This window comes from Leptodactylus fuscus, chromosome 4 (genome assembly GCF_031893055.1).
Source record: "Leptodactylus fuscus isolate aLepFus1 chromosome 4, aLepFus1.hap2, whole genome shotgun sequence".
Classification (NCBI taxonomy): domain Eukaryota; kingdom Metazoa; phylum Chordata; class Amphibia; order Anura; family Leptodactylidae; genus Leptodactylus; species Leptodactylus fuscus.
In genome coordinates this window covers 218,234,942-218,254,658 of record NC_134268.1, presented here as the reverse complement: position 1 = coordinate 218,254,658, position 19,717 = coordinate 218,234,942, and the positions used below count along the sequence as shown (strand labels likewise).

The window sequence follows — 19,717 nt, the reverse complement described above, 5'->3', positions numbered from 1 at the left end:
TAGTATTATAGTAGTTATATTCTTGTACATAGGAGTAGTATTATAGTAGTTATATTCTTGTACATAGGGGGCAGTATTATAGTAGTTATATTCTTGTACATAGAAGCAGTATTATAGTAGTTATATTCTTGTACATAGGAGGTAGTATTATAGTAGTTATATTCTTGTACATAGGGGGCAGTATTATAGTAGTTATATTCTTGTACATAGGAGCAGTATTATAGTAGTTATATTCTTGTACATAGGAGTAGTATTATAGTAGTTATATTCTTGTACATAGGAGCAGTATTATAGTAGTTATATTCTTGTACATAGGGGGCAGTATTATAGTAGTTATATTCTTGTACATAGGAGTAGTATTATAGTAGTTATATTCTTGTACATAGGAGCAGTATTATAGTAGTTATATTCTTGTACATAGGGGGCAGTATTATAGTAGTTATATTCTTGTACATAGGAGTAGTATTATAGTAGTTATATTCTTGTACATAGGAGCAGTAATATAACAGCACAGGACATTACAGAATACAGTTCCCACTTTCCTTCAGGCTGTTGGTTTTACCCTTGCAATGACTTGTGTTTGGTTCACATTTAGTGATGTGGAGACTCAGTTAGTAGTAAATGAAGTATCATGGATACGGTGCGTTGCGGTGTTCGTGCTGCAGGATCTTTATTCTGACTTCTAGACCTTGAAATGTTTTTATAGATTGGATTATTTGTTATTAGCATTATCAAGCGTTCCGCGCTGTTTGTGAATAGCCACCCACGTCCGTATTGTATCCATGGTCGTTCTTCTGTATGACACAACTCATAAAAAGATTACCATTTGCATTTAGCATTGCAGTATATAAATTGTCATAGCAACTGGGATCGGGTAATAGCGAGTACATACTGGAGATATTATGCCGCAAAGTTTATGCTGCTCTAGAATACAGTCTTCACATGCTGCAGCTGTAACACGGTTATGAATATTTTAGGAATGTGTTGCTGTTTTCTCCAGGGCTTGTCTATATCCCGAGTCCTGTCCTCCTGCTCCCCACTCCACTGGGTGCCCTGATGTGCTCAGGGTGATATTACTGTCATTAATATCAGATCCAATAACTTGCTGCATATTCCTCTATGGTGTTCTTGCTATTGGGGTGCGCACTGTGGCCCCCACTTTTTAAAGGGTCACATTGCTCCTTCATGACTACATTGGCGCTGCACAGATCTCCCATCAGTGATATGTTCCTCCATGTCAGTAACATACATAAATAGGAACCATCCCTTTAAATGACTCTTCTACATGTTTGAGGTTACATTGCCAGTGCTGGCCACTAGAGGCAGCGTTCCATGGGATTCTATAGCAATTCCTCTCCATACACATTTTTTTCTCATTTTAATTAAATTAATCTTATTAGCAAAAAAAAAAACTTCCTTATACCCCATCATGAGCCGCTTGTTCTGCTCAATCAAAGCAAAGTACCCGGACCCCGAGCGGCAGAGACACATTATACAGTGACTTGGTCATTGAGTATTGCAGCAGAGAGTGTAGTAAATATTCACTGTCTGTAACGATGAATATTTATCAGCGATATTATCCGTCCACCCCGCTCGCTCCTCATTGCAGTATTGTCAGGGCTTTAGACACATTATAAATATTTGATCTGTGTTTTTCTTGGTATTTGCAGCAGAAGTGAAGAAGAAGAAGATTACTGAAGGTCATTTCATGCTGCAAAATAACCGTTCACAGAATGTGGCGCCATTTACTGAGCGTTTAAGGGAGGAGTCCTGTCCTATTGGCATTTACACTGCTGGGAACTAAGTGATGGCATATTGTATCATTGTAATAGAAATGTTTAAGGATGTGAGACTAGAAACAGCGCCACTCCTGTCTATGGGTGTATCTGGTATTGCAGCTATGTTCCATTGAAGCAAATGTGGCAGAACTGCAATATCAGACACAGCCCACTGGCAAAATGTCACTATTTCAAGAAGAAAGTCGTCACCATAAGATTACATGCCACAGTACAGAGATATAGTAGAAAACAAAGCATTATGTGGATACAATCTGCATAAATAGTAGCTAATGTGTACAAGCATTATATTACTTATCCTGTATTATTCTCCAGAGCTGCACTCACTATTCTGCTGGTACAGTCACTGTGTACATACATTACATTACTTATCCTGTATTATACTCCAGAGCTGCGCTCACTATTCTGCTGGTACAGTCACTGTGTATATACATTACATTACTTATCCTGTATTATACTCCAGAGCTGCGCTCACTATTCTGCTGGTGCAGTCACTCTGTACATACATTACATTACTTATCCTGTATTATACTCCAGAGCTGCGCTCACTATTCTGCTGGTGCAGTCACTCTGTACATACATTACATTACTTATCCTGTATTATACTCCAGAGCTGCACTCACTATTCTGCTGGTACAGTCACTGTGTACATACATTATATTACTTATCCTGTATTATATTCCAGAGCTGCGCTCACTATTCTGCTGGTACAGCCACTGTGTACATACATTACATTACTTATCCTGTATTATACTCCAGAGCTGTGCTCACTATTCTGCTGGTACAGTCACTGTGTACATACATTACATTACTTATCCTGTATTATACTCCAGAGCTGCGCTCACTATTCTGCTGGTACAGTCACTGTGTACATACATTACATTACTTATCCTGTATTATACTCCAGAGCTGCGCTCACTATTCTGCTGGTACAGTCACTGTGTACATACATTACATTACTTATCCTGTACTATACTCCAGAGCTGCGCTCACTATTCTGCTGGTGCAGTCACTCTGTACATACATTACATTACTTATCCTGTATTATACTCCAGAGCTGCACTCACTATTCTGCTGGTGCAGTCACTCTGTACATACATTACATTACTTATCCTGTATTATACTCCAGAGCTGCGCTCACTATTCTGCTGGTACAGTCACTGTGTACATACATTACATTACTTATCCTGTACTATACTCCAGAGCTGCGCTCACTATTCTGCTGGTGCAGTCACTGTGTACATACATTACATTACTTATCCTGTATTATACTCCAGAGCTGCGCTCACTATTCTGCTGGTACAGTCACTGTGTACATACATTACATTACTTATCCTGTATTATACTCCAGAGCTGCACTCACTATTCTGCTGGTGCAGTCACTGTGTACATACATTACATTACTTATCCTGTATTATACCCCAGAGCTGCACTCACTATTCTGCTGGTACAGTCACTGTGTACATACATTACATTACTTATCCTGTATTATACTCCAGAGCTGCGCTCACTATTCTGCTGGTACAGTCACTGTGTACATACATTACATTACTTATCCTGTATTATACTCCAGAGCTGCACTCACTATTCTGCTGGTGCAGTCACTGTATACATACATTACATTACTTATCCTGTATTATACTCCAGAGCTGCACTCACTATTCTGCTATGTGATGTGTTTCGGTGTGTACTGTGAAGTTGTAGTGCTGTAAGGTCGTGCGATATTTGCTATAGTATATTCATCTTTTCTCCTTTTTTTTAAGATTCAACCAAGAAACTTAAGGATGTCTTGGAGGAGTTTCATGGTAATGGAGTCCTGTCCAAATATAACCCAGAAGCGGTAATACATCTATTTTTATGGCGTGTGATTGTCCTATTACTTTATAAGACTGTGTTCACACCTAGTGTATTGTTATAGTATATTCCCCTTAATTGACCTCAGTATAACAGTAATGGCAGCCATCGGGTATATACAGTATGTATGATGCTGGGATGTGATCAGATCCTATCCTAATGTAGATTATGGGGGGATATCTCCTGCCCCGTACAGTAGTCTCCAGGATACAAGTTGCATTTTTTGTGCAAATTGGGTTTCTGGATAGAGATGAGTGAACCGGTTTGAGGACCCGGGAAAAAAAATATTTGGGCCAAACCAAATACAAGAGTGAGTTAATAGGATTTTGGTCTGACCCCTAATTTTCCTTCTCTGTTTGTGTATTCGGAGGGCTACAATAGCAGTGGGGCTACCTCGCCCCATTACCCAACACACAGCACCCCCCACATCATTGTGCTCTGCAGCCTTCCATGTTAGTATCATAGCAGAATCCTAACAAAGAAAAATTCTGCCTGAAGTTTGATATTGTGGTGAACAGATGTACAATGTTATCTGGCAACAAATGTGCAGCGTTCTGCCAACCGAGACACAGATACAGTAACATCAGACATTCTATCACTGTGTCATGCCTCGGGATAACTCTGCGAGTAGTGATGGAGTCTTGGAGGAAAGCCATTGATTAGATTTAGTTGCAATACTGCGCCTGACCACACGGTGCGCTGTTAAAACAACAATATGTCTAGGAGCACCATAGAGTACAAAGTCCACTCATTCATACTCCAGAATAGAGGAGCTGGACTTGGTGCTCGTCTTTGATTTATGCCACGGTCTCGCTTGCAGTTGTTTGGATAGAGATGTTGTGTTATTTTTGATTCTCTGCCCTAATAGATGGAATGAATGTTGTAATTAAATTATAGGAGGAGATCCCGGTATGTCTATGGAACGGGCTGGCTCAGTTTAGCAAACCATCCAGGGTTAACCATAACCAAAAATCCTACAACTGGTTGTTTACTTCAATGTGTCTTGACCAGATCCTGGGGACTACAACTTGGGTATTCAACTGGTAAAGTCCACACCCAAAAATGTTGGATGGGGTTGAGGTCAAGGCCAAACCAAACTGCCAAACCATGCCTTATTGGAACTTGGTTTGTGCAATGGGGCATAGTCTAGCTCAAACAGAATATACGTCTTCCCCAAACTGTTCCCTCAAAGATTGAAGTGACAATTGTCCAAAATATCCTGGTCTACCGGAACTAAAGGACCAAGGCAGACCCCTGAAAACTAACCTCATAGTTTTACCGCCTCCTCTACCAATGGTGGCATTGTGCTTTACACCTCTCCGTGTGACACTTATAGTACCATGCTGGGTGTCACGGAGCTCCAAATTTCTGGCCATTTTGACACTAATTAAGGTGATACAGGACTGGATATTATAGGGCGAGGGGCTGGATATTACAGGGCGAGGGGCTGGATATTACAGGGCGAGGGGCTGGATATTACAGGGTGAGGGGCTGGATATTACAGAGTGAGGGGCTGGATATTGTAGGGCGAGGGGCTGGATATTACAGAGTGAGGGGCTGGATATTACAGGGCGAGGGGCTGGATATTACAGGGCGAGGGGCTGGATATTACAGGGTGAGGGGCTGGATATTACAGAGTGAGGGGCTGGATATTGTAGGGTGAAGGGCTGGATATTACAGAGTGAGGGGCTGGATATTGTAGGGCGAGGGGCTGGATATTACAGGGCGAGGGGCTGGATATTACAGGGCGAGGGACTGGATATTATAGGGCGAGGGGCTGGATATTACAGGGCGAGGGGCTGGATATTACAGGGTGAGGGGCTGGATATTACAGAGTGAGGGGCTGGATATTGTAGGGCGAAGGGCTGGATATTACAGGGCGAGGGGCTGGATATTACAGGGCGAGGGGCTGGATATTACAGGGTGAGGGGCTGAATATTACATGGCAAGGGGCTGGATATTATAGGGCGAGGGGCTGAATATTACATGGCAAGGGGCTGGATATTATAAGGCGAGGGGCTGGATATTATAAGGCGAGGGGCTGGATATTACAGGGTGAGGGTCTGGATATTACAGGGCAAAGGGCTGGATATTGTAGGGCGAGGGGCTGAATATTACAGGGCGAGGGGCTGGATATTACAGGGCAAAGGGCTGGATATTGTAGAGCGAGGGGCTGAATATTACAGGGCGAGGGGCTGGTTATTGTAGAGTGAGGGGCTGGATATTATAGGGCAAGGGGCTGGATATTATAGGGCGAGGGCTGGATATTACAGGGTCAGGGTCTGATATTACAGGGCAAAGGGCTGGATATTGTAGGGCGAGGGGCTGGATATTACAGGGCGAAGGCCTAGTTATTACAGGGCGAGGGGCTGGATATTACAGGGCGAGGTGCTAGATATTACAGGGCGAGGTGCTGGATATTACAGGGCAAGGGGCTGGATATTATAGGGCGAGGGGCTGGATATTACAGGGTGAGGATCTGGCTATTACAGGGCGAAGGGCTGGATATTGTAGGGCGAAGGGCTGGATATTGTAGGGCGAGGGGCTGGATATTACAGGGCGAGGGCCTAGTTATTACAGGGCGAGGGCCTAATTATTACAGAGCGAGGGGCTGGATATTGCAGGGCAAGGTGCTGGATATTACAGGGCAAGGGGGCAGATATTGCCCGTCCTCAAGCTCAGGGAAGGGGCAGACAGACAACCAAAACACCCCCTCCCCTTTCCTAGCACCCAGCAACTACTGCACCCAAAAACTCCAACCATTTTAATTTTTGAAATCCAGTAGCTGCTGCATTCCCCGCACCACCTCAGCTTATAATCGAGTCAATAAGTTTTCCCAGTATTTTGTGGTAAAATTAGGAGCCTCGGCTTATATTCGGGTCGGCTTATACTCGAGTATAAATAATAAATAAATATAAATAAATAATAATAATGATAATAATAATAATAATAATAATTAAACAATAATAATAATAATAATTTCCTTGTCCTGAATCTGGACTCGCTCTTTGACCAGAGTGTACTAGAGGGCGCTCCAGCCTTGTACTGACACCGGCAGCCTCCAAGGCTTGGCATTCATTGATAATTTTTGCAATTAACATTTTTACGTCAGCCATGACAAGAAATCTGCAAATCCAGGATAGCTGGGAATGAGACAAGTCTCCCGGGTGCCGGAGCAGGACTGCGGGGACTCCGATTACAGAGAGGCTTCATGACTGTACTAATCCTGAGTGCTGCCATTATTCACTAACTTCCCGCTCCCCTTTGCATTGCTGTACATTTTCTAATCTAATGTCTGGGACACTGGGATTTGCCTGCAAAGAGAGAAGACCACTGGGAGCTCGAGCGAGGGCCCGGGCAAATCTATCATCTTAATGTAACGTTGTAATGTAGTATAAAGAAATCTCCATTCTAATGAATTTCCAGGGATGCTGAGCCCGAGCTGGAGGATGTAAGCCTATCATGTCATACCAAAATACCGGGGCGGTGTCAAGGTCTGCGGAGTGTCCTGGTTAGGATATGTGTGGGAGCACTAAATAATACGGTCATATAGTGTCCTCTGGTGATCAAGTACTTATAGTACAGTAACATGCATATGATGTAGAGGATTCCACAAGACCCCTGGTGTCGGGAACAAGAAGTTAGCAGCACATCTTGTCCATCCTAGAAGATGCTTGGGGCGGCCTTCATCTATCATCCCACAGATGATCAATCAGATTGAGATCTGACCATCTCTGCCATCAAAGAAGGTTCTTGGTCTGTACAATGTTTGGGTAGGTGGAGTATGTGTCACATCCACATGGTGCCAAGAGCCAAGGTTTCCAGCAGAACGTTGCACAAACCATCACATTGACTCCCCAGGTCCTTCTTTCCAACTGGTGTCATCTCCAACCCATGTATTCGGGCACGTAGATGATGTAACACGTGATCCATCAGACCAGGCACCTTCTTCCATTGAGTCATCGTCCAGTTCTGATGCTCACGTCCATTGTAGGTGATTTTGGTGGTGGACAGGGGTCAGAATGGGCGCTATGACTGGTTGGTGGTTTTCCTTCCTAACCACTACAAACCATGAACACCGCACAAGACCTACTGTATGGAGCTGCTCTGATCCCCGATTACATGAATGAGTGAGCCAATAGTTCGACTTGGGAGTCCATACCTCAACCTGGCCTTCCATCAGTTCCTCTCGGTACTTGCAGACAGTTTTTGGTAGAACTGGGTAGGGTGGTTGTTCCCGCCGCCATCTTGGAGAACTTAGCCCTATTCTTCTGTGGATGTTGCTTGCTCCAATCTGTCTGTCTCTTCATGTCATCCCAGACAGACTGGGCTATATCACCACTTTCAGGACTCTTCCTCCAAAGGACAAAGGTCACACCAAATATTTTTCTATTTTCTTCATTCTGGTAACTGAACCAACTCTTAACCCTTCTATTTCTGATCTTCTCACCGTACAGTATTTGCCCCACCTGCCTACAACTTTCTCAGCACGGAATCTCTCCACTGGTTATGATTTATTACACCGCTCTTACTTAATGATATCTGAGAAGAATCTTTTGGACGACTTGTCAGTACTGAGAAAAGCAAGAACATCGCAGAGAAAATCATTTCCAGGAAGGAATCCTGGCACCCCGGCGAGCTCCCTGGAAATAGATGATGGGACGAAGCCATGTTATCTCCACGATACAAATGACACATCTGATCGGACACTAAAAATACTCCATCTGCAGACTCGGAGGGCCGGGGTGACAGATTTAATGTCTTGTCTTATCCCACGTGCCTACCTGGGGCATCACAAACTTGTCTCATTGCCATCACTAGCAAGGAACAGAGTGTCATCTTAAAGGGGACCTTGTACCTCCGGGTCGCTCTGCCTCTTTCCTCTTGGGGGTTCTGATGTCCCTTGTACCTGGTTCTGATCACAGGGTTCGGGGTCAGAATCAGCTCAGAACTCCCAAGTCCAGCGGCAACAATTGCCCGGGTCAGGTAAATCCATTTAAAGTCCATGGAAACCCCTTTAACCCACGCCATGGACTTGGGAGTAGGGTTGAGCCAATCTTAAGATTTCAGGATCGATTTTAAAATCTGATCATTTTCCAGCTGATCGCGATTGTCAAATTTACTCGATCGCCGATCGGGATCCGATCTTTCCCGATCCTGATCGCTCAACCCTAATTGTATATTATATGTACAGTAGGGTTGAGCCAAACTTGAGATTTCAAAATCCAATTTTCGATAATTTTCTAGCCCATCCTGATCATGAAATTTGCTCAATCGTCGATCGGGATCCGATCTTTTCCGATCCCGATCGCTCAACCCTACTTGGGAGCCAAGTTAATAGAAAGTGTTACAATGTATTCAAGTCATACAATCAGCACCTATGACCCAGTAAGTATGTGCCCCCTGCCCCTCCTTCTATACAATGTAACCCATACATAATACCGCCATATAACTCCAGGTCACACACTGCCACATAGTCTTTTTCAGCGTATTCTCTGGATTGAGTCGTCCTTTGGCTATTTGAACCGTTGACATAATAAGAGTGAACTCGAGGAGCGACTTGTACAATGTGACGGAAGAAATCTCATTAGACACTCGAAGAAATGTTCCCAGATCTACAAAGGAGAGTATTATATCCCTGGTGTACGGTATAATACTAATATTAGCAGCTCATAGCAGAGAATGACAAGGGCTGGAGTGTAATGGGAGACGGAGAAGAGCAATGACAGCGCTTTATAAGTCACTTTTACTTGTTTTGGCAATTATTTCAATTTTTAGTCTTTTTTTTTTTTTAATTTTTATAATCTGCAATAAAATCCATCGTATTACATTATATTTAGCATTTATGTTTTATGGTTATTACAATTTTACTTTGTTACTTTTATTTATTTTTATTGATGGTTTTTATAACTTTTGCAGAATAGAGATTGTGAAATTATTTTGATCGCTTCATAAGTTTTGTTTTTCCTTTTTATTTCTATTTTTATGTTTTTGAATTTAAGTTATTGCATGTGTTGTATATATATTAATAACTGATAGGAAGTCACATTACGCTCTGTATGTAATGTATACAATATGTACAAAATACTGCACCTACTCCGAATGATAATATGGCTTTCTTGTTTCTTTACATGTCTCCCAGAAACAGGATATTCTCAATCAGGTAAATTTTTGAAATACTACATTTTGTAATAATTTTATGCACAACATAGACATTATATTCTTGTACATAGGTGCAGTATTATAGTAGTTATATTCTTGTACATAGGAGGTAGTATTATAGTAGTTATACTCTTGTACATAGGAGCAGTATTATAGTAGTTATACTCTTGTACATAGGAGCAGTATTATAGTAGTTATATTCTTGTACATAGGAGGTAGTATTATAGTAGTTATATTCTTGTACATGGAGTAGTATTATAGTAGTTATATTCTTGTACATAGGAGGTAGTATTATAGTAGTTATACTCTTGTACATAGGAGCAGTATTATAGTAGTTATACTCTTGTACATAGGAGCAGTATTATAGTAGTTATACTCTTGTACATAGGAGCAGTATTATAGTAGTTATATTCTTGTACATAGGAGCAGTATTATAGTAGTTATATTCTTGTACATAGGAGTAGTATTATAGTAGTTATATTCTTGTACCTAGTGGGCAGTATTATAGTAGTTATATTCTTGTACATAGGAGGTAGTATTATAGTAGTTATATTCTTGTACATAGGAGCAGTATTATAGTAGTTATATTCCTGTACATAGGAGCAGTATTATAGTAGTTATATTCTTATACATAGGAGTAGTATTATAGTAGTTATATTCTTATACATAGGAGTAGTATTATAGTAGTTATATTCTTGTACATAGGAGCAGTATTATAGTAGTTATATTCTTGTACCTAGTGGGCAGTATTATAGTAGTTATATTCTTGTACATAGGAGCAGTATTATAGTAGTTATATTCTTGTACATAGGAGGTAGTATTATAGTAGTTATATTCTTGTACATAGGAGGTAGTATTATAGTAGTTATATTCTTGTACATAGGAGTAGTATTATAGTAGGTATATTCTTGTACATAGGAGGTAGTATTATAGTAGTTATATTCTTGTACATAGCAGCAGTATTATAGTAGTTATATTCTTGTACATAGGAGGTAGTATTATAGTAGGTATATTCTTGTACATAGGAGGTAGTATTATAGTAGTTATATTCTTGTACATAGCAGCAGTATTATAGTAGTTATATTCTTGTACATAGCAGCAGTATTATAGTAGTTATATTCTTGTACATAGGAGCAGTATTATAGTAGTTATATTCTTATACCTAGTGGGCAGTATTATAGTAGTTATATTCTTGTACATAGGAGCAGTATTATAGTAGTTATATTCTTGTACATAGGAGGTAGTATTATAGTAGTTATATTCTTGTACATAGGAGGTAGTATTATAGTAGTTATATTCTTGTACATAGGAGTAGTATTATAGTAGTTATATTCTTGTACATAGGAGGTAGTATTATAGTAGTTATATTCTTGTACATAGGAGGTAGTATTATAGTAGTTATATTCTTGTACATAGCAGCAGTATTATAGTAGTTATATTCTTGTACATAGCAGCAGTATTATAGTAGTTATATTCTTGTACATAGCAGCAGTATTATAGTAGTTATATTCTTGTACATAGGAGCAGTATTATAGTAGTTATATTCTTGTACATAGCAGCAGTATTATAGTAGTTATACTCTTGTACATAGGAGCAGTATTATAGTAGTTATATTCTTGTACATAGGAGTAGTATTATAGTAGTTATATTCTTGTACATGGGAGCAGTATTATAGTAGTTATATTCTTGTACATAGGAGGTAGTATAATAGTAGTTATATTCTTGTACATAGGGGGTAGTATTATAGTAGTTACATTCTTGTACATAGGAGTAGTATTATAGTAGTTATATTCTTGTACATAGGAGTAGTATTATAGTAGTTATATTCTTGTACATAGGAGCAGTATTATAGTAGTTATATTCTTATACATAGGAGCAGTATTATAGTAGTTATATTCTTGTACATAGGAGCAGTATTATAGTAGTTATATTCTTGTACATAGTAGTAGTATTATAGTAGTTATATTCTTGTACATAGGAGTAGTATTATAGTAGTTATATTCTTGTACATAGGAGTAGTATTATAGTAGTTATATTCTTGTACATAGGGAGTAGTATTATAGTAGTTATATTCTTGTACATAGGAGGTAGTATTATAGTAGTATATTCTTGTACATAGGAGGTAGTATTATAGTAGTTATATTCTTGTACATAGGAGGTAGTATTATAGTAGTTATATTCTTGTACATAGGAGCAGTATTATAGTAGTATATTCTTGTACATAGGAGGTAGTATTATAGTAGTTATATTCTTGTACATAGGAGGTAGTATTATAGTAGTTATATTCTTGTACATAGGAGTAGTATTATAGTAGTTATATTCTTGTACATAGGAGGTAGTATTATAGTAGTTATATTCTTGTATATAGGAGTAGTATTATAGTAGTTATATTCTTGTACATAGGAGCAGTATTATAGTAGTTATATTCTTGTACATAGGAGGTAGTATTATAGTAGTTATATTCTTGTACATAGGAGTAGTATTATAGTAGATATATTCTTGTACATAGGAGGTAGTATTATAGTAGTTATATTCTTGTACATAGGAGTAGTATTATAGTAGTTATATTCTTGTACATAGGAGGTAGTATTATAGTAGTTATATTCTTGTACATAGGAGTAGTATAATAGTAGTTATATTCTTGTACATAGGAGGTAGTATTATAGTAGTTATATTCTTGTACATAGGAGGTAGTATTATAGTAGTTATATTCTTGTACATAGGAGTAGTATTATAGTAGTTATATTCTTGTACATAGGAGTAGTATTATAGTAGTTATATTCTTGTACATAGGAGCAGTATTATAGTAGTTATATTCTTGTACATAGGAGCAGTATTATAGTAGTTATATTCTTGTACATAGGAGCAGTATTATAGTAGATATATTCTTGTACATAGGAGTAGTATTATCGTAGTTATATTCTTGTACATAGGAGTAGTATTATAGTAGTTATATTCTTGTATATAGGAGTAGTATTATAGTAGTTATATTCTTGTACATAGGAGCAGTATTATAGTAGTTATATTCTTGTACATAGGAGTAGTATTATAGTAGTTATATTCTTGTACATAGGAGCAGTATTATAGTAGATATATTCTTGTACATAGGAGTAGTATTATAGTAGTTATATTCTTGTACATAGGAGTAGTATTATAGTAGTTATATTCTTGTACATAGGAGCAGTATTATAGTAGTTATATTCTTGTACATAGGAGTAGTATTATAGTAGTTATATTCTTGTACATAGGAGTAGTATTATAGTAGTTATATTCTTGTATATAGGAGTAGTATTATAGTAGTTATATTCTTGTATATAGGAGTAGTATTATAGTAGTTATATTCTTGTACATAGGAGCAGTATTATAGTAATTATATTCTTGTACATAGGAGTAGTATTATAGTAGTTATATTCTTGTATATAGGAGTAGTATTATAGTAGTTATATTCTTGTACATAGGAGCAGTAGTTATTATAGTAGTTATATCCTTATGGTGTTTTTAGATTATAGTATTTCAGTAATGCTAGTGGCTAAACAGTCCTAAAACTGACAAATATTTTTCCTAGAGATTTCCTCCAGGCCATTGTCATTTCCCGTCTCCTCTCCTCCTGACATTTTATATAAGGTGGATTATTCGGTAAGGGTGACAAGGAACAGAATAAAAATGTCATCCAAAGTCAAGAGTAAAATGACCCTGTCCTGCCCCTAATGTCACTTGTCGGTACTATGTGACTATTGCGGTGACTTTTTATGCCCAGTCTACATTTTTCTGCCTCCAGGCAATTGACTTTGAAGGTTTCCAGCTCTTTATGAAGACATTTCTGGAGGTTGACCTGCCTGACGAATTCTGCAAACATCTGTTCATGTCATTTAGCAACAGGTTCCACAACCCCAGTCCTTCCATGCAGAGTAAATCCGCTCTCCTCTCCGGTGGTAAGTCGTGAATGTGATCCGGAATATCACAGAATACAAATATTTTTGTCACTTGGTGATGCCTAAGATTATTATGTGATCTGGATTGCTTACAGGTATTTTTTTTCCATTATAGATATTAACTTTCTCTTAAATTAGCTACACAAAACCGTACAGTCCTAATAACAGTATAAACCTACAGATTATTATTGACGTATAGGTATAACTCATGAAAACTTTCACAGCACTCCATGTGGTTAGGAGTGGTATTGCAGGTAAAGTAAATTACAAAATTTTTAACGGCACTAATACTGTCAGGAAATCAATAAGTTGTCGGATATTTTGGGCAGACTATGTAACCTTGTCCTGTATGGGGAAGGGAGGGCATGATTAGACTCCATATTTGTTTTGTTAAACTCGCAGCCAAAGATAAGACTCGGCGATGTCACGTTTTTATTCCCCGCGGTAATTATCCCATTGTGTGAATGATGTCCCCATAGTTATGACTCTCCCTGATAGACAGGTTGTCTCCGTGTGCGTGGTGTAACGGTGTAATTACTCATCCGTGTTAGTGAATCCTGAAGCAGGAGACAATAGACCGCTTAACACTGTCAGCCGCCATACAATGAGATAATTCACTGTCTATGGCTTGTCATACCATATCACAGCGCCGCCGCGTTCTACAAGGAGGGGATCCTAGATGGGAATATGACTGGCACCATGATAATTCTATCATTATTCTTCTGGGGCTTGTTGGTTTAACATAAATATTATACGTGATCTCTATAATGGCCGCATCAATGTCGTCTTATACATCACCCTGTACTTTATTACATAATAATAGTACTTCTATATAATGATAGTATGTACGTTACAGCCCCGGTGCCTTAGATGGAAGCCATATTAACAGAGCTAGGAGGGAAATATCAGGGCGGGGGACCTGCTAGAGCCCTGGAGCACCTATGGTAGAGTCATAATGGAGATCTGGCCTATACAGACCCAACTAGTCTCCTTGGGGAGCTGCGGCTGGTGCAGAGAATCTGATAGAATGCTAAGTGGGAAATTATGCAAATTAGCAAAGGGCAAATACTGCCTTACTAGCGCCACCTATTGGTTATTACACCCACAGGTAAGTCTATGGCTTACTAGTGCCACCTACTGGTAACTACACCCACAGGCAAGTCTATGGCTTACTAGTGCCACCTACTGGTAACTACACCCACAGATAAGTCTATGGCTTACTAGTGCCACCTACTGGTTATTCCCCCCACAGGTAAGTCTATAGCTTACTAGTGCCACCTACTGGTAACTACACCCACAGGTAAGTCTATAGCTTACTAGTGCCACCTACTGATAATTACACCTACAGGTAAGTCTATAGCTTACTAGTGCCACCTACTGGTATCTACACCTACAGGTAAGTCTATAGCAGTGATGGCGAACATTTTAGAGACCAAGTGCCCAAACTGCAACCCAAAACCCACTAATTTATCAGAACGTGCCAACGCGACAATTTAACCTTACCAGTTGTTAGGATTGGGTCCCGCAGGTTGCTATCATAGCGCACAGCGCCACCTGCGGGTCAGTCTAACCATCTAGCCTTCACCGTACTGAGCATGCTCAGATGTATTGGAGCTGCTCACAAGCTAAGTGCCATTTCTCCCATACTGAGCATGAGCGGTGAGGTCATGGCCACCTCCCCTATTGGGCGGGGACTTCCCTTTAAATAGTGTGAGCCGACGCCTGCCGGGTGCTCACACTTTGACTAAAATTTCCTCTAACTCCACGGAGTGAATGACAGTAGTCAGGGATAGGCTCTAGTACTACTCAGGCAGGTTTCAGACTAGGCCTCTGTGTGGGGTTCCTCTGCTTCTCCTGGGTGTTGTTAGGTAGGACCTGTAAACCCTGTTAGAGCTACACCAGGGCTAGGAGCGGTAGACGCCGTTCCAGCTTGTAGATCTGCAGCAGGTATGGTCACTATGTGTACTGTCTGACTTCATGTATGGCTCCTGTGTGCAGGACCATGCAAACCCCCCTGGGGACTCCAAGCTGTGTGCAGGAGAATGTTCTGAATTTCCATGGTGGCCCCTAGCTGTTGCAGGGGTAAGTGTGTGTGTGTTTGCTGGCCCGGGGTGAGTGTTAACCCTTGGCAGCCATGTGTGTTTCACTTGTACTGGTGCACTTGGCTGGTGAGCTAAACTGGCAGGATTTTAGTTGCACCTTGTTCACATGGAGTGTCGCACATTACCCACGGTTCACATTAAGTACCGCGCTGCAGTGTCTTTGCAGTAGTTCACACTGAGTTCAGACATACAGCCGCCCACCATTGGTCCTGTGCACCTTGCTGTAGTGTTCTATAGACTAGAGGTTCTGTAGTTTCAAAAAAAAAAAATATATATATATATATATATATATATATATATATATATATATATATATACACAGAACCGTAACACCAGTACACTTTGCTCCACAGTGGTCACCACACAGTACAATCTGCTTCACAGTGTCCCCCACACAGTATAATCTGTTCTACAGATGGGTGCCCACAGAGAGGGCTCTGAGTGCCACCCGTGCCATAGGTTTGCCACCTACTGGTAACTACAAATACAGGCAAGTCTATAGCTTACTAGTGCCACCTACTGGTAACTACACATACACATAGGTCTATAGCTTACTAGTGCCACCTACTGGTAATTACACCTACAGGCAAGTCTTTAGCTTACTGACGCCACCTACTGGAAAACGAGCATGGGGTTCATGATGCTGCGAGTATTAGTAGGATGACTATTCCTTTGATCAGATGGATGGATGCCATGTAGCATCCTTACCTTCCCTTATACTTACTGAAGTCATGGTTAGGAGGGAGGAGAGGTGGCGGTAGAGTTTGGAATGGTACATTTGTGACAGATATGACCTTGATGTTATTGGTGGGGTCCAAGACCTGGAACTTTTTTTTTAAATAACTTTGTTTCAGCATCTTTGGCATATGGACTAATTGCTCTGTAATGTGAAGACTAGAAGTGCTCCACATACTGTACAATGTCCTCTTCATGCCAGACATCTTGGGTCCCGGCTCATTTACCCCACCAAGGATATGTTCTCATGTTTCAATGTACAGATCTCTTACCATGCCATCAAGATGGTGCCTTTGACCTGTAGTCCTTTCTATACAGCCATGGCCCATTTGCCTGGAGAATCACTGGATCTCCTGGGACCTGGCGCTGGAGAGACCCCTAGATAGCGTGTCATTCTGGTGATCAGTAGTGCAGGCGCATGGTCCCTGAACCAATGCCAATGGTATATCAGACAATGGATGGAGGCGAACCTTCAAGAAACGTTCCATTTTGGAGTGTGACAGGTTATGATGATACAGTGCGGTTACTCCCAATTGGACACAATCGTATCACCAGTAAGAATTTCTGGAATCTCAGTAGATGTCTTATATGTTACCTTGTAACGTGGGTCCATGTGACCCCTTAACCAAAAGTAGCTGTGAGGGGTTACCTTTATCTGGGTCCATGTTTGTGAAAACCAGATGCCAGGTCCAGAAGAATCGACATCTGTTCTGTGCTCAAAGCCTCTTATTCTTCATGTATATAGATTGATTGTCTTCTTCTTCTTTACCCCAAAGGTCTCCGCATGAATTATAGGAGTAACAGTTCGTCGCGATCCTCATCCCCGGTGTCCCTGCGACCTCCCGACGTCATCCAGCTGAAAGATATTGTTTGTTATCTGTCACTGCTGGAAAGAGGAAGACCCGAGGACAAGCTGGAGTGTGCGTATACCCCTAGAGGATAGGAGAATGTTGTGTACATTGTATAATGCCAGAACGTATACTGTTACATAGTAATATATAAAAGAAAAAAATATATATCCTTGTACCGTGTTAGCCAGTGGATATGAAATGAAAGAAATTTTCTGAGAGAAGTCCTCAGTAGTTGATACCTTTTTTAATGGCTAACAAAAAGTTTTTTGATGACACATCGAGCTTTCGGGACTATAGAGGTCCCTTCATCAGGATGGTATAACATCCTGATGAAGGGACCTCTATAGTCCCGAAAGCTCAATATGTCATCAAAAAACTTTTTGTTAGCCATTAAAAAAGGTATCAACTACTGAGGACTTCTCTCAGAAAATTTCTTTCATTTCATAGTAATATATAGTATATGCTACATAGTATCCAAATATTGTATATACTCTCCATATATATATATACCGCCCATAGACCTTGATATTTCCTGCCTTTGCGCATTCTCAGGTAAGCAGCGCCCTCTGCTGTCCACATTCAGGTATGACATCCCTCGATCTCCGATTCTTGCCCGCGTTGCCGTCATCCGTATTCTGTGCACAACAACTTATTACAAATGGCTCCCGCCACTTCCCTGACATTCTGTAGACTATAATGCAGTGAGTCACTTCTCCATCCGCGTAGTTCACAAAATCAATGCGGGTAAAACCAATGCGTCATAGCGGCGGCAGCGGGGAAATGATGGGACATGTCAGCACATTAGGGGGATTGTTTTACCTCACTTGATATTATTTTTCTATTGAACATTTTTTCAGTTTTTTTTTTCCTGAGCTGATGTGCGAAAGAAAAGAGGAAACACTAAAGTAATGGCGACCGAAAACGTTATTATTGACATTTATTATAGTTTTATATCTAATGATACAGGAGGTCAATGGCAGAGCAGCTCATCTTCTTACCCATGTCCGTGTGTGTGAGTTATGTGCTCCCTTCTGGTCCTCCGCCGTGTCATGTGACCGGCCATAAGACTCCTGCAGGGACAGCAAGTCACTTTCTCCGTGTATTCCTACAAGTCTCCGGACCGACCAATTGCAGGTGTATAGGACAGTGTAATATAACAGTCACAGCTCTGGTCATGGCAGTCCAGCTGGGAATTGTGAGCAGAGCGGTCACCGCACCGTCCTGTGTGCTAGGATTACCGCTGCGATTTCCTGTGGTCATGATCTGTATCTCCTCCACTGTTCTTCAGCCTCAGCCAACCCTTCATCCTCTTCTAACACTGTCCTCTGCCAGGTCCCACGCTCTTCTGCCACCTCCTCCGTATTTTGCCACCCTCCTCTCTCCTCTGCCGGCCCCCCACTCTCTACCCTCCTCTGCCAGGCCCCATCCTCTTCTGTGTCTCCTCCATATTATGCCACCCTCCAACCTCCTCTACCAGCCCTCACTCTCCTCTGCCGGCCCTCCACTCTCCTCCACCAGCCCCCAGAACTATTGCTGAGGTAGTTTCCGAAGTTGCAGAACCAATGTGCCCCCCCCCCCCTCCAGAAAACTATGAGCCTCGGCTTCCTGACTTTGTGGGCAGGTCAGGAATACAAATTGAGACTGAAGAATTTTTCTGAATCTTTTCTCTGATTTTGTAGATTTTATGGCGCCCAAACAAATATATATGCCTACCCAGGAGCTTGTTCTATACTATAAAGACTGTGAATCTGTAGAATAGCCTACCCAGGAGCTGGTACTATACTGTAAGGACTGTGAATCTGTAGAATAGCCTACCCAGGAGCTGGTACTATACTGTAAGGACTGTGAATCTGTAGAATAGTCTACCAAGGAGCTGGTACTATACGGTAAAGAATGTGAATCTGTAGAATAGCCTACCCAGGAGCTGGTACTATACTGTAAGGACTGTGAATCTGTAGAATAGTCTACCAAGGAGCTGGTACTATACGGTAAAGAATGTGAATCTGTAGAATAGCCTACCCAGGAGCTGGTACTATACTGTAAGGACTGTGAATCTGTAGAATAGCCTACCCAGGAGCTGGTACTATACTGTAAAGACTGTGAATCTGTAGAATAGCCTACTTAGTATCTGGTTCTATACTGTAAGGACTGTGAATCTTTGGAATAGTCTGCAAAAGAACTTGGTCTATTTATCAGGTGAGTGGGTGAGGAGACCTGAAAACCGGGACTCCTGGGAATTTTGAATGAGTCGACATGTCTGCCGTACATGCAGTGCCCCGATAAAC

General features: G+C 40.8%; 1 protein-coding gene across 1 annotated transcript in view; it reads left to right on the top strand.

Moving 5' to 3' along the window:
- DGKB (diacylglycerol kinase beta) overlaps window positions 1-19,717 on the top strand; it is a 320,729-nt gene that overhangs the window by 54,789 nt on the left and 246,223 nt on the right. Inside the window, exons 3-6 of the mRNA XM_075271811.1 lie at window positions 3,560-3,636; window positions 9,793-9,813; window positions 13,591-13,744; window positions 17,358-17,501. Coding sequence (XP_075127912.1) covers window positions 3,560-3,636; window positions 9,793-9,813; window positions 13,591-13,744; window positions 17,358-17,501 — 396 coding nt within the window. The remainder of the gene's footprint in view (window positions 1-3,559; window positions 3,637-9,792; window positions 9,814-13,590; window positions 13,745-17,357; window positions 17,502-19,717) is intronic.